Source organism: Callithrix jacchus, chromosome 6, assembly GCF_049354715.1.
Source record: "Callithrix jacchus isolate 240 chromosome 6, calJac240_pri, whole genome shotgun sequence".
Taxonomy (NCBI): Eukaryota; Metazoa; Chordata; class Mammalia; order Primates; family Cebidae; genus Callithrix; species Callithrix jacchus.
In genome coordinates this window covers 21,501,010-21,515,902 of record NC_133507.1, presented here as the reverse complement: position 1 = coordinate 21,515,902, position 14,893 = coordinate 21,501,010, and the positions used below count along the sequence as shown (strand labels likewise).

Below are 14,893 nucleotides of genomic sequence, written 5' to 3'. Positions count from 1 at the left end.
TGCCTTTTCCTACTGATCCCTGTGGTGAACACTTTCCCACCTCCAGAAACTAAGAACGTGCATCACAGCTTCCTGGAAATACTGCCTTTGTTCTATTGTCATCTCCCCAGTCAGACTGAGTTAACCTCCTCCAGCTGATTACCATCAGCTTTGTTCCTACTTCTCTCACCGTGCCTAGCAACCCAGGCTGAAGATTCATCACTGTGCTATTTCATGGCGCCTCCTCCTATCAAGCTCAGCAACCCAGGCTGAAGATTCATCACTGTGCTATTTCATGGCGCCTCCTCCTATCAAGCTCAGCAACCCAGGCTGAAGATTCATCACTGTGCTATTTCATGGCGCCTCCTCCTATCAAGCTCAGCAACCCAGGCTGAAGATTCATCACTGTGCTATTTCACGGCGCCTCCTCCTAATAAGCTCAGATCAACACTCCTTTGCACTTCTGCCCTGTCTCCAGGCAGCTGTGGTCACCTGTGCACCAGTGTCTTCCCCTGTCAGCATTCTTATGCATTGTGCACACCTGCCTTTCCTGCTGAGTTGTGGGATCTTGGGAGGGTCATTGGTCCTGCTGCCTCTGTGCTAAGGGCATCAATAATCATAACTGCAGAAGAAGCGAATGGTCATTTTAGAGCTGGAAGGGATGCTTTCCGGAAGAGGGACATGAAACTGTACTTTGTTCTACCCAAGAGCAGGGACCACACCTTAAGCTCCTTTGTAGTAGGATTCAAAGGTGTCTTGCTCAGTGCGTGCTGGGTCCGAAGCATCGTTGCAGAGACAGCAGCATTCAACAAATACTCTTCTACCTCTCCTGGTATCTCTGGTAATTGGGCTGGGGTCAAGTGACTAGATCTGGCCCCACAGGCTGCAGCAAAAAAAATATATGTCCTTTCTTGGTTGGTGTTCTTCAAGAGCAGGCTCTCTCCCAGTTTCTCTTCCCCTGCCTTGGAGAACTTCAAAGCCTCCTGGTAAGAAGAAGTCAGGCTGCAGTGGAAGAATCCTAGATCTCTGAATCACTGATTGCCAACTCACATCACAGTTTGCAAGAGTGAGAAATAAACTTCTGTTGTGCTAACGTGCTGGAGTCTCAGGATGTGTTACTGTAGCATAGCCTAGGATTGATTATCCTGATTTCTGTTGCCCTCAGCAAACATTTGACTCAAATGGAATTGAAAAATGGGAAGATACAGGTAAGAAGAAAGGAGGAAGCCAGCAGTGCGTGCAGCTTTGTAACTGTGGCCAGCTGGGACAGGAACAGAAACGCCCAACCTCTCAGATCTGGGGCCCGGCTTTTCACCCAGAATTGCTAACTGGAAAAGGTCTTAACAGTAAATGAGGCTCTGGAATGAATCCAGAGCTTAGTGGCACAGAGGGACCCACTTCCTATTCTGCCTCCACGGGTAAACAAGAACTCCTGAGTGATGTCTGATGGGGAAGCAGGATCAACACTTAACGAGCAGCTTGTAATAAAAGCTGACTGAGTTATACAGGAACAAATCACTCTCGATTTCCTTTATCTCTCCTCCGTTGCTCTGGCCAATTTAGAGACTGTGTGAGTGGCCGACTTGTAGGCTATTTCTTTCCTTAGGATAACAGCTGGGTGTTAAAACACAAACTAATTAATTTTGCCTTTCCAAATGAGGTTAGCTGGGTGCATCCGGGATGTTGTATTGACAGTGCACCTTTAATATCCCAGTCTTGAGATTTTAATTAGAAGGCAAAGTAATCTCAAAGAAGGCAGTAATTATTTTTCAAATTGGCTACCCCAATTGCCATAACAATTAAGCACCGTATTTCATGGGCACGGGCAGCAATCAATGAGGATTGCCAAAATCATCTCCAAAGCACATTTGTCTTTTTCCCTGGTTCCTGGGCTGGGTACATGGAAGGAATAGTGGCTGTCACTGTTGGAAAAGGGGACCAAGAGTGCTTTCTCCAAGAAGCTAAAAGCACCATGGGATGAAGCTGGTGACGTCCTTAAGGAGCAGGAATGCCTCATAGGTGGTTTTCAAAGGAGACTCAGTGATGCTTTGTGCAAGATCAGCAGCAAAACCTGGGACAGAACTTTTAGGGTACTGATCTCCTGTCCTCTGCTTCTGCAACCTCAGCCCTGATCCAAGGACCCATTGCTGTCTTTTCCTTGGGAACACTATTGAGGGCTCTGCTGTGCTGTAGGATATCTCAGAATGAGAATGCCATCTTTGCAGTATTGGAGAACTGAAGCTTTTGTCTCAGAATTTGGGGCTATTGAGAAAGGCCGGTCAAGCCATGGGGATGCTGAGTCTAATTCCAGATCCCCAGGCTTCTGTGCTTGCCTAAGCCAACACTCTTGCTCAGGTAAGCCAGGCTAGTCTCAGATATGGACATGCCACTGAAAATGCTCCAATGATTCCTGAAGTCCACAGGATAAACCCTGATGGCCTCCATCGGGCTTGTGAAGCCCTTGGGATCTGAGCCTGCACGCCTCTCCCAGTGTGCAGTGTGCACAGCCACATTGCCACGAGCAACATCCGGGTTTCTTCCACGACACGCCCTATGTGGTCTTGGCTAGCAGTCCCTTTTTACAGCCTCAGCTTCGAGGCCACTTCCTGTAGGAAGCCTCCTGAATCTCCCTGGATGGTTTCGTGTCCTGTATGCTGTTCTTCCCTATCATAGCACCTATCATGCTACACCATAACGACTTGTTTCCTTGTCTTTTCCTTCTCTACAATTTTAAATTCTGTAGGCAAGTGGATTGACTTCCTGCTTCTGTGTAACTCTAGATCCTAGCATGGCACATGCATAAAGTGGGCACTTTACAAATCTTTAATAAAGCAGTGAATGAAAATGAGCAAGCAGAGCCTAGAAACTCATTCTGGGGACATTATCGGGAGAGATGAATGAGCCCAGCTTCACCGCAAGCCCTGCTAGGCAGCTGCCAGGACTGGACGCGGTAAAGGCAGGCTCACACCGTCCTAGACAGCAAGTTACCAAAAGAAAGGAGAAAATTATGGTATTGGGGTTTTTTCCTGCTGCATTGTGAGCCCCGCCAGGAGGGGTGAGACTGCTGCTCATGCCCAGGTACCACCTCTGTCCCCAGTGACCCAGCAGGTGGTGTAGCAAGACCATTTCTTGGGGGCTTAAGCCTTGTGGCTGGATTCAGGAATTTTGGTTGTTGCCACTCGAAACACAATTACATTCAATCTCATTCTTAATCAAAGGGATCCAATGTCAAACAACAATCAGATTCCATTTTTCACTGGATTGGCAAAAAAAACTAATGTTGATAATGCACCCATTGGTGAGGTTAAGAGAAAGCAGATGTTTTCAATAATTGCAGGTGAGGGTGTGAATCCATATCTACCTCTAGGGAGGGTAATTGGCAGTAACTGTAAAAGTTAACAATGCAAATTGGCAAAGACTTCCAAAAAGCAAACCCATAGATGTGCATATGTTTGCAGATATCATCACAAGGTGATCAATACAGCATTGATTATACTGGCAAAAGAGCGGAAACACCCTCAGTGCCCACCAGTGGCTTCTGCTTACATAAATTATGGTCCAGACACACAGCAGACTGCCAGGCAGCTGTGAAGGAGAATGAGGTGGTGTGTGCCGATATGGAGTAATTCCCAGAATTTAACAAGGTGCAGTACTTAAAAACTTGTTCCGTATGTGTACAAAGGGGTGTTTCTGGAAGGATCCACACACAGAAAGTCAATTTAACAGGTGGCTTCTGTGGAGGAGGACCAGCGGTGTGGAGTGGAGCTTGCTTTTTACTTTAAATTCTTTAATCCAACTTGGGTTTCTTTTCACTATATGCATTGCTATTAAAAAAGAATTGGAGAGAGAGAGGGAATCCATTACACATAAATGCCAGGAGCTACCTATGGCTTCAAACCACAGGCCTCCCTCCTTTTCTCTTTCATGGAGCACACTTCCAAAAAGGTGACTGTAGTTCACCTCATTCTCTGTCAACCAGAGGAGACTGGGACCAGCACAGGGAAGGGACCGGCCTTAGGGACACACACACTGCATCACCAGGGTCCTGTCTGGGAGGAGCCACCAGCAGCCTGTGCTGGTCTCTGTCTTTTTGCACCTTGCTTACTCTTCTCTCACCTTGGACCCTTAAGTCTCTGCAGTGGGGCTTGCTTTGCTGACCTGGCCCCTCTGGCCCTGGCCAGAGGGGCAAGCTGAATCAGCGCCATCCAAAAGTCTTAATTAGGCTCCTGGTGCCATTCACCACCAGCTGCCTGAGGCCATACTCCATTGCCTTGGTGTCCTTCCACTCAGTTGCTCACTTTTCCAGCCAACAGCTAGTGAGGGCTCCATGCCACCCGCCCTGGCCAGCAGACCCAGGGACTTCTGGGCGTGCTGCTCAGGTGGAGGCTGCTGGAGCTTGCCTTCTTGGCCCCAGGGCTGGGCCCTGCCAGCTGCCAGTGAGAGCAGAAGAGCAGGCGCTCTGTTGGGTTTTGGAAGCATGCTCCCCTCTCCCTGCTCACTGCCTCAGATGGGCGGAAATTTGTTAAGTTTATTTGGGGGGCAGAGACTGAGATATGTTGAATGAGAGAATCTGAGTGGGAAGGGAGGCCATCTAACCCAGTTGTTATGGGATGAATTTCCCCTTTATCCCAAACTCACATGTTGATGTTTTAAGCCCCAGTATCTTGGAATGTGACTATATTTGGAGGGAGGGTATTCACAGAGGTAATCAGGTTAAAATTAGGTCACTAGGGTGGGGCTTCATCCAATATGGCTGATGTCCTTGCAGAGGGCAGGGATTTGGAATCAGAAGGCCTGGGAATGAGAAGATGGTCTATAAGCCAAGGTGAGAGGCCTGAAGCAGATCTGGCCTTTAGCCAGATCTTGAGTGGGACGAACCACACTGACCCCCGAGTTGTGAACTCCAGCCTCTAGAACTGCGAGATAATGCATTCTGTTGGTTTAGCCACCCAGTCTGTGAGACGTTGTTATGGCAGCCCTGATGAGTGAACTGACCTGCCAACTCTATATGATGGGGATTTCCTCTTCACCATCCCAGTAATGGGGCGTTCGCTGCTGCCTGAACATCTCGAAAGATGCTGATTTCACCACCTCCTAAGAGGCAGCCAAGCCCACTTCAGATTCTCTTATTTGCTGGAATGTTCTTCTCAGTGTCTGGAAGGGATCTGGCTTCCTTCCCCAACCCTAGTTCTATACTTGGAGCCTCCCAGACCAAATCTATGAGCCTCTGAAGGGCAGGGACCTAGTTTTACTGACTTAAAATTCCCCAGCACAGGCCTGGAGCCCGTTGGTGCCTCATGAGTATTTGCTGAGTGAAGGGAGCTCTGTTGTTCCTTGGAGCCTTCTCTCTCAAAACCTCTCAGCTTCCAAATTTCTCTGCCACTGTGGCCCCTCTCTGGCCTGGTACCTAAAGAAAAATGTGATTCTCTAGGTGGGATCTGAATAGGCAGAGAAAAGCAAAGCCATCACCTACCTCCCTGACTCTCAGAGATGCTATCCATTCATTGCTGTGACCCAAGACCACGCTATCCTTTTGAGCAACCACACACCACCAATGGTTGGTGCTGTGCATCTCTCTGTACTTGTACAAATGTTTTGAACCTAAGTACAGAAGCTTGCATGTGTTCATGTCAACTTTCTTCCTCTTTGGTTGATTTGGTTTTAATTCTGAGACCCCAAATATGGAGAATCCCCCAAAAGTCAGATCACCAGTGAATGTGCTAAGCAGAGCACTGATGCTGTCATTTAAGTTATTGGTAAAAATGGTTGCTGGTTCAGAGAGGTCTCCCTGTGGTCAACATTCATCTAATTAATTAGTATCCTTTGGGGGTCAACGGTCAGTAGATGGTGATTAAACTCTCTGTCAAGGATACAAGGAGATCACAGTGGAGAGAGTAGAGACCACTGACGCCTACACGTGTGGATTTGAATCCTAGCTTCCTTCCTCTCCTTATCTGCGTGACATTGGGCAATGTACCTTGCATTTCTGAGCCTTAGTTTCCTTATGAGTAGAAAGGAGATGAAGACAAGATCTTATCAGGTTGTTCCGAGAAGTTAAGATTTGTCCCCTTCCATTCCCTAAACTGTCCATCAGGTCCAAGTTGCCCATGAAATGCTTTGTCAAGGTAGCTGACTTATGTCCATATGTGAAATGACTATACAGACCCCGGGTCTACCTGTTTGCTGCCCGCCTCACAAAGGAACATCAGAACAGTGTATCTTCCAGTTTTATTTCTCCATCTTTAAGCATTCATAAGCCACGGGATTGATAATCTGTTTGAAAATCTGGTTTAGTGTTGACATTAAGCTCACTGGTGTCCATCATTTCCTCATATTTAGAAAACTGGGACAGAGATTGCCTGTCCCTGATTCCCTTCTGTAATTCTGCATGAATTGGAGAAGATCGTGGCCAGCTGCTCACAGGTCTGACTGCAAGTTTGCCCTTGGGAAGTTCATTGGTTTTGATTTTGTGTAGAGCAGTGGTTCTCAAACGTACGCTGTGCATCCAAATTACTTGGAGCACTGTTGAAACACAGATGTTGGTCCCCACTCCTAGACTTTCTGATTCAGCAGGTCTGGGGTGGGGCCTGAGACTTTGCATCTCTAACAAGTTCGCAGTGATCCTGATGCTGCTGGTCTGGCGATCATGAATGTTAAGAACCATTGATTTAGAGCAGTAAAGTGGGACTATCAGCAGAGAACCCAAAGTCCCCGTTCCCCTATCCAAGTAAAAGACCCATCTTCGCTGAAAAAACAGATACAGGAGTTGAGGAGTTCATTATACTCCTTTGTCGCCCCTATGCCATCTGCTCCTAACTCTTTGGTTCTTACTTGAAACATAAAAAGACTTTTCTGTTTTTCTTAATATTTTCCTAGACCCAAACCATCCTGGTTTTGGCCTTCCTGACCTGATTCTCTAGGGTGCCATCACTGTTTCCTAGTTAGGTGTAATAGAGGCAAATGGATGGTGACCAGGAGCTGGGAGGAGCCCTGGATCTGTCCCTTACCAGCTGTGGGACCTCATGCAAGTTACTTCTTGAGGCTCAGTTTTCCTATCTTTAAAATGAGGATAATGGCAGTAGTCCTATCACGACAGGAGATAATGCTTAGCATGGCATGTGGCATGTAAGCATTCACTATGGTAGTGTGTTCCCCTCAGTTGTTTTCCTGCATCGAGAGCAGCATGCAGAGGCGTGACTGCATTTCTGAGCCTTCCTGAGTTGTCACCCAAAGATGTCTACTTTTCTTCTGAAAAATGCCTTGGTCATGAAGGGTCAGTCAAACAAATTGGGGAGAGTGAAACCAAAGGCACATTCAAGGGGGGTGGCAGGGAGAGCTTCAACTGGGGTTTCAGCATGACCGCGCCATGCCCAGGTGCTGGCTGGTGTTGGATGGGATGCTGAGGAGCTCTGACCTTTCAGCTTGTCTTCCCTGATAAGGCGCTGCCCCAGGCTCTGAACAATGGCAGTGTGCACGCATAGCCTTGACGCACTGCTACCTGCTGTGGTCTTCTAATGCCCCTTCTCCAGTGTGGCAGATCCCGGCCCAGTGAGCTCATTGCTATCCCTGTCCCCAGCCCAGTATTAAATGAGTGCACATTTGTGCTGCACCTGGTGCACCACATTAGAACGAGAGGGTTCGGTTCAGTTCCTGGCTGTGCCACTTACTGCCTGGGTGGCCTTATACAAATGACCTCACTCGTCTGAGCATTAAGTTCTTCTTTTGCAAAATGAAGGTACTGGGGTGCCCTGAAAGTGATCTCATTGGAAATTCCCACCAGCAAAGCAGAAGGGCTCCTATTTCTCCACATCCTCAACAACACTTTTTATTCTCTCTCTCTCTCTATCTGTGTGTGTGTCTGTGTGTTTATTACTAGTAGTGCTTTGGATCTGTGTCCCACCAAATCTCATGCTGAATTGTGTAACCTCTAATGTTGGAGGTGGGACTTGGTGGGAGGTGAGTAGATCATCAGGGACAGTTTCTCGTGAATGGGTTAGTGCCATCCAATGGATGCTGTCCGCATAACAGTGAGTGAGTTCTCATAGATCTGGTTGTTTAAAAGTTTGCAGCACCTCCCCCGTCTCTCTTGCTTCTGCCGCTGCCATGTGAGATGCGTCACTCTCCCTTTACCTTCTGTCAGAATTGGAATCTTCCTAAGGTCTCCCCAGAAGCCGAAGCTACTATGATTCCTGGAGAGCCTGTAGAACTATGAGCCAGTTAAACCTCTTTTCTTTATAAGTTACCCAGTCTCAGGTATGTCTTCAAAGCAGTGTGAGAACAGACTAATACACTCGTGTATTCACTTTGTATGTCCCTCATGATCAGTGGAGCATCTTGTCATGTACTTATTGGCCATTTGCGTATTTTCTTTGGAGAAATGTCTATCCCAAGTCTTTTCCCAGTTTTGAATTATTTGTTTTTTTTGTTGTTGAGTTGTAGGAATTCTTCACATATCCTGGATGTTAATCCCTTATCAGGTATAGTATTTGTATCTTTTTTGTATTTATAGTATCTTTTTTTCTAATTATATGAGTCGTCTGAGTCGTCTTGATAGATTGTCCTTTGATGCACAAATGTTTCACCTTTCTATGTAGCGCAATTGATCTATTTTTTTCTTCCATTGTCTGCACTTTTCGGGTCATTCTTAAAAGACAATTGCAAAACACAAGGTGATGAAAAATTTCTCCTAAGTTTTCTTCTTAGATTGAATTTCTTCTAAGTGAAATGTACAGTTAACAATGGTTAAAATGCAGGCAACCTACAGAATGGGGAAAATATTCACAAACTGTGCTTCGGACAAAGGTCTACTATCCAGAATCCACAGGAAACTAAAACAACTCAACAAGCAAAAAACAACCCGATTAAGAAATTCTCCACAGCAGACAAATGGCCTCCAAGTGGCCAAGAAGTACATGAAAAAATGCTGATCATCATGAGTCATCAGAGAAATGCAAATCAAAACCACAGTGACGTACCGCCTTACACCAGTCAGAATGGCTATTAGTAAAAAGCCAAACAACAGAAGTTGGTGAGGTTGTGGAGAAAAGAGTATGCTTATATATTGTTGGTGAGATTGTAAATTGGTTCAGCCACTGTGAAGAGCAGTTTGGAGATTTTGTAAAGAACGTAGAACTACCATTACACCCAGCAATCCTATTTGTGGATAAGTATCCAAAGAAAACGAATCATTCTACTAAAAAGACACATATGCTGGCATGTTCATAGCAGCACTATTCACAATAGCAAAGACAGGGAATCAACCTAAGTGTCCAGCAATGGTGGGCTGGATAAAGGAAATGTGGTACATATACACCATGGAATACAGCATGGACTCAGCTAGAGGCTGCTATCCTAAGTGAATTAACACAGGAATAGAAAACCATGCCACATGTTCTCACTTATAAGTGAGAGCTAGATGTTGGGTATTCATGGACATCAAGATGGCAACAATAGATATTGGAGAAGAAGGGAATGGGGAAAGGGTTGAAAAACTGTTGGGTACTAAGCTCAGTACCTGGGAGATGGGATCATTTGTACCACAAACCTCATCATCATGCAATATACCCAGGTTACAAACTTACAGAGGCACCCCCGAATCTAAAATAAAAATTGAAAAAGAACAAAATCATTAAAATGGTAAATTTTATGTTATGTATATTTTATCACAATAAAATTTATTCCCACCTCCCACATACGCCATAAACAGGTGGTTTATTGGGCAACACATCTTAAAATAAGGAAATAAGATTATTTTGCAAACTGAAGCCCATTATTGGTACTTCAAGGTGAAGAACTCATGAGTGACTGGTTTGACGTAGTCCACTGCTCTGGCTACTACAGAGTCCTTTCTTAAATTCACCCTAATTGCATTTCCTCCTTGTGGCTCCAGCCCCTGGAACTCTTGAGTACACAGGACAAGTCTAATCCCTTTCCCAAATTGTAGCTCTCCAGGTGGCAGCTGACACAATCACAGTAGCCATGATTGATTGACTACATGTGTCCTCTGCAGGGCTCTGGGGATGGTAGGTGATACAACCAAGTCAGTCACGGAGCTGGGATCTGGACTCTTTGGAGGTGTCGCTACCGCCAAAGCCCATGTTTTTGATGCTAGGCTACAATGCCTCTTGGCCAGATTTCTCCTCAGCCTTCCTCTCTACAATCCCTCGGTCTTTTCTTGTGTGGCTTTGTACTGAATCCCTCCCCAGCGCATCCCCCCACTTGCAGTGAACACCAGATAAGATCCCACCAAGGCAGCGGCTAATGACATACGCTCCCTACCTTTTCAACGATGCTCTATTAGACCCAGCATTCTACAAGGTCCAATGGCCCGACAGAGGGACAGGATCCTCGGCAGAAATCCTTTCCAAGCCACCCTTGTCCCCTTCTTCTCCCACTGCTCACAGCAGAAGCTAACCTCACCCACCTCTCCTGCAGTATTTCCTCCCGGGAGTTCCTGCAACAGAAGATGTTGCAGTTTCAGGATGAACAGCCTGTTTGTTTAAAGGGCTTATTACTGGTGCTTAATGCTATTTTGGCAGATGAAAGTGAGTCAATTATAGCTGGAAATAGCTCTGGCTGCATCAGTTTCTTCCAGGTGGCTGCCCATTCCCCATTCAAAGGACTTTTTCTCTCCTTAACAAAGGGCAGTGTTACCCCTCTTATCTCCAGGGACTCCAGAACCAACTCAAGAGTTTCCTCCTTCTAGGAAGAAACAATATTTAATATTTAACCAGTCCATGAGATGAGGGTTGCCACTGCAGACCTACTCTGACAAGCATGAAGTGAAAAGATGGCCTTGACAGGCCAACCTCCAGGATAAAGGATGTCGTCCCATTGAGTCCCGTGTCCATATGGGTATCATTCTGGCTCCATCAGACACGCATGTGGCTGTCCCTTATGCAATATCTCTCTAGGGCTTTTTTGGGGGCAATGGGTTTTCCTTGTTGATACCTATCTTAATGAGACCAGTGTTGGTCACAGGCTTGGGTGACCGCAGTGACCTTCATGAGGACAAGAGTCCTCTGTGGGTGGCTCAGAGGGCTTCCCAGGGTCACAGCAAGTTATGCTAAGGCCCAGTGAGGAGCATCCTGATGCCCTCACTCAGTGGGGAGTCTGTACACTGGGCCCTCTCGTGTCCCTGGTGATCTGCCATGTGGTTGGATGGGCAACTGGGTGTAGGGCCTGACCCCAAGCTGGGAGGTCAGGAGTGTGGTGGGGTGTATATTTCTAACAGGCATCTCACACTTCATACGTTCAAGAAAGAACTCCCTTCCGTAGCACCCCCAAACATGCATGGCTTCTCTAAGCTCTTCTATCACAGAACATGGCACCGCCATATTGAGCTCATTTGCTTGGGCTTGTGTGCTCAAACTGTAATCCTAAGAGTCATCCTGGATTTTTCTCTTTCTCTCCCCCATTATGGTCCTTAAATAGAATCCACTAGCAAATCCTGCTGCCTTTACCTCCAAATTTTATAGCAAATCTGACCAACTCTTAGATATCCCATGCCATAATCCTAGTCTAAGCCATCCTTATTTTCTACCAGAGCGATTGCAACAGCTTCCTAACAAAGATTCCACTTTCATTCTTGCTGGAGGGATCTTTTAAAGACACAACTCAGATCTTCTCCCTCAGCTCCTTCACTGCCCCTCAAACTTAGAAGCAAATCCAAACTCCTTACCATGACCCAAAAAGATACGGCATTGTAGTCCCTGCCTCTTTCACGAGCATCATTTCCTTACCCATTTCTCCCTGCTCACTGTTTCAACCACACTTGTCTCTTGGTTGAATCGTGCACACACCCTCCCACCTCAAGGCCTTTGCACTTAAGGTTCCCTCTACCTGGAAGGTTTCTACCCCAGATCTGCACATGGGTGGTGCCTTTCTGTCCCATCTACCACATGGGTGGTGCCTTTCTGTCCCTTGACACTTAGCTCAAACCAACTTGTTTCTAGAGAAGACTTCCCAATAGCACTGTTTAAAAGTATCTTATTTATTTGTTTACCTGTAATGTATCTTTCCCTGTAATAAAACGTAATTATTAGTGAGATCTGGGACTTTATTCACTGCTGTATCTTAGTGTCTAGAGCAGAGCCTGGCACATAGGAAGCACTCAGTAAATATAAGTGGAATAAATATGTGTAGGTTTTAAAACATGTCCACAAATTGGCACTTCCCCATTGGGAGTCAGGGTCTATGTCTACTCTCCTTGATTCTAGGCCAATTTAATGACTAGATGGCAAGTAGATGATAATAGAAGTGACACTATGTGGTCTTAAAATGTGATGCAGCTTCTACCTTGGTCTCTGGGCCACTTGTGCTAGAGCCTGGGCCACCATGTACACAGTCTGACCACTCCAAGGCTACCATGCTGTGAGGAAGCCCAATCTAGCCTGTGGAGGGAGATTACTTGGAGAAACCCTAAGGTAACATAAAGAGAAAGAGACACATAGTCAACCCCAGCTGCTTCAGCCTCTGCTGTTTTACTTCCAGCCAATCTGACTGCACTGACTTAAGAGCCATCCAGGTTAGCCCTTCTCAAATTCTTAGCCAATAGAAATTGTAAAAAATAGAAAATGATTTTTTAAAGCCACTAAGTTGTTAGACGATTTGTACTGCGATAATAACTGGAAGAGAGTGAATGATTAATATTAAAGGATTTTTCTTGTGGCCGCTATGATGGACCCCAGTAAATTCCCAGCCAGTTACTGATCCAAGTGTCAGAGAGATCGATGCCAGGTCACGTAAATGGGAGGAAACAAAGAAGAGACTGGGAACGACTATATTTTTGGCTAGGGCTGTTTAAGAATGCCGTCTGGGTTGACATGGACTTCTCGATACGAATAGTTCAGACCCTCCTCAACATTTTCTGTTTGCCTTAATTCTTGGAATCTCCTTTCTGGAATTAGAGATCCAGACCTAACCAGGAGAATCCTTATCTAGTTACATCAAAACTCTTCTTAAAGCGAGTGGATTCCATTGCTTTAACTCTCCCTGTCTCTTTCACATTGCCTAGGTAAAGTTCTCCATCTTAGAGAGATGACCTCGTGGATCAAAACCTATCCTATGAGGGGCTCCTTTGAAGCTCTCAGCCCAGTTAACAAGATGTGTTCTGCAGAGTTAGAGAATATTGCACTGAGGCATAAAGACGGTGATGACTGATACAACATTAAGTGTTTCTGCCGAAATTTTACTAGGCATTTCACATGCATTTTCTTATTTAGTCTTCACATCCTCCAGTCTTACCATTCCCACCCCTATTTTACTGAAGAGGCAACTAAAGTTTAGAGAGATTAAGGTGAATTAAAGTCGAGTGCATCTGATCCTGATTTTCCTGAAAATCACCCACCTGGGATGGTATGTGACTTGCCAGCCACCATCTCTCTTCCCACGTTCATGACATCTATTCCCACTGAGCCTCGAGACAGCCCAACAGCCAGGATAATTCTCAGCTCAGCTCTCAAGACAGGCACTGCCAATTGGTCACAACTGGCATGCCAGATGAAGCCCACTTGCCAAACCCCCTCATCTCTCAAGGAATGGAGGCTTAGAAAGGCCAGGTGACTGGGTGTGGTGGCTCAAGCCTGTAATCCCAGCACTTTGGGAGGCCGAGGCGGGTGGATCATGAGGTCAAGAGATTGAGACCATCCCGGTCAACATGATGAAACCCCGTCTCTACTAAAAATACAAAAAAAGTAGCTGGGCATAGTGGCGTGTGCCTGTAATCCCAGCTACTCGGGAGGCTGAGGCAGGAGAATTGCCTGAACCCAGGAGGCAGAGGTTGCGGTGAGCGGAGATCGCGCCATTGCACTCCAGCCTGGGTAACGAGCGAAACTCCGTCTCAAAAAAAAAAAAAAAGGCCAGGTGACTTGCTGAGGCCATCCGGCAAGTGAGTGGTGGAACTGGGATGAAAATGCACCTGGGGAAGGGATACTGCCTGCCAAGCATCTCCCACACCTAGTGACGGTCCTACTGGCCTGTAGGGAGTCCGCTTACCCACGAACGGCGTGCAGCAGGCGCAGCGAGGGGTATGCAGTGCGCACGTTGACGTGGTGCTTCAGGATGAGCTCGTTGACCCACTCGACACGCTCCTTGCCGCCCCGGGCCATGAAGGCAGGGATCCACAGGATGCTGCCATTGAGGCTGTGCAGCCGCTGCAGCAGCTTCTCCCGCCATGTGGCATTGACCAAGTCCTCAAAGGCGCGCTGGATGACGGAGGGGTTCATGGTTACCAGGTCTGTCTTGAGCCCCACATCCCGGGCGTACTCCTGTACTGGGGCCAGGTTGCACCTACCGGAGAAAAAGGCAACATGATCCTTTTGGGAAAGCCGAGACCCCCCTCTTCTGTTAACTTGATCCCGTCCTTTGCCTCTCCTTGGTTCTTTCTCATCCCCAAACAAAGACCCAGGGCATGTCTCCACACTCACAGGCCCCTCCTGTCATCCCTTCTCCTCCTCTTTCCACCACAAATGTTGACTGAGTTCACACGATGTACCTAGAACTTTTTTAGATCCTGTGGATGTAAATGCCTGCCTTTTACTCTGGAGTTCAGGATCTAGGAGAGGAAGAAAGAAGCAATAAGCCAGTCCTCAGCCCGCAGGGTGATGACGCCGTTGCCGAGAGTGACCTGGCGCATGAGGTGACAGAGTGAGGGATCTGAAGGCAGACTCCCAGGCCCTAAACTCGCTTTGACACTTTCTACCTGTGTGATTCTTGAAAACTTGCTCAATTTCTCTGTGCTTCCTGAGACCTTCCATTACTTTAACTACGATAGAGATCACAAAAGAATCCCTCCCAAGGATTAAAAGAACTGCTACATGCCCCATACTTAGACCACTACCAGATATAATAAGAGCTTGGTAGATGCTAACTGCTGTCTTGTCACCAGTCTCTGGGAAGGAGGAGTGTCAGGTGG

The 14,893-nt window shown here is 46.7% G+C and overlaps 1 protein-coding gene and 1 long non-coding RNA gene across 4 annotated transcripts in view; one reads left to right on the top strand and one right to left on the bottom strand.

The window, feature by feature from the left end:
* LOC118154778 (uncharacterized) overlaps positions 1 to 14,893 on the top strand; it is a 174,066-nt gene that overhangs the window by 68,339 nt on the left and 90,834 nt on the right. The gene's annotated exons all lie outside the window — the stretch shown is intronic.
* The window catches only part of ST8SIA2 (ST8 alpha-N-acetyl-neuraminide alpha-2,8-sialyltransferase 2), a 76,962-nt gene that overhangs the window by 9,692 nt on the left and 52,377 nt on the right, over positions 1 to 14,893 (bottom strand). For both annotated transcript variants that reach the window (XM_035303884.3, XM_035303885.3), the window contains exon 5: positions 13,975 to 14,268. In XM_035303884.3, the coding sequence (XP_035159775.1) occupies positions 13,975 to 14,268 (294 nt within the window). The remainder of the gene's footprint in view (positions 1 to 13,974; positions 14,269 to 14,893) is intronic.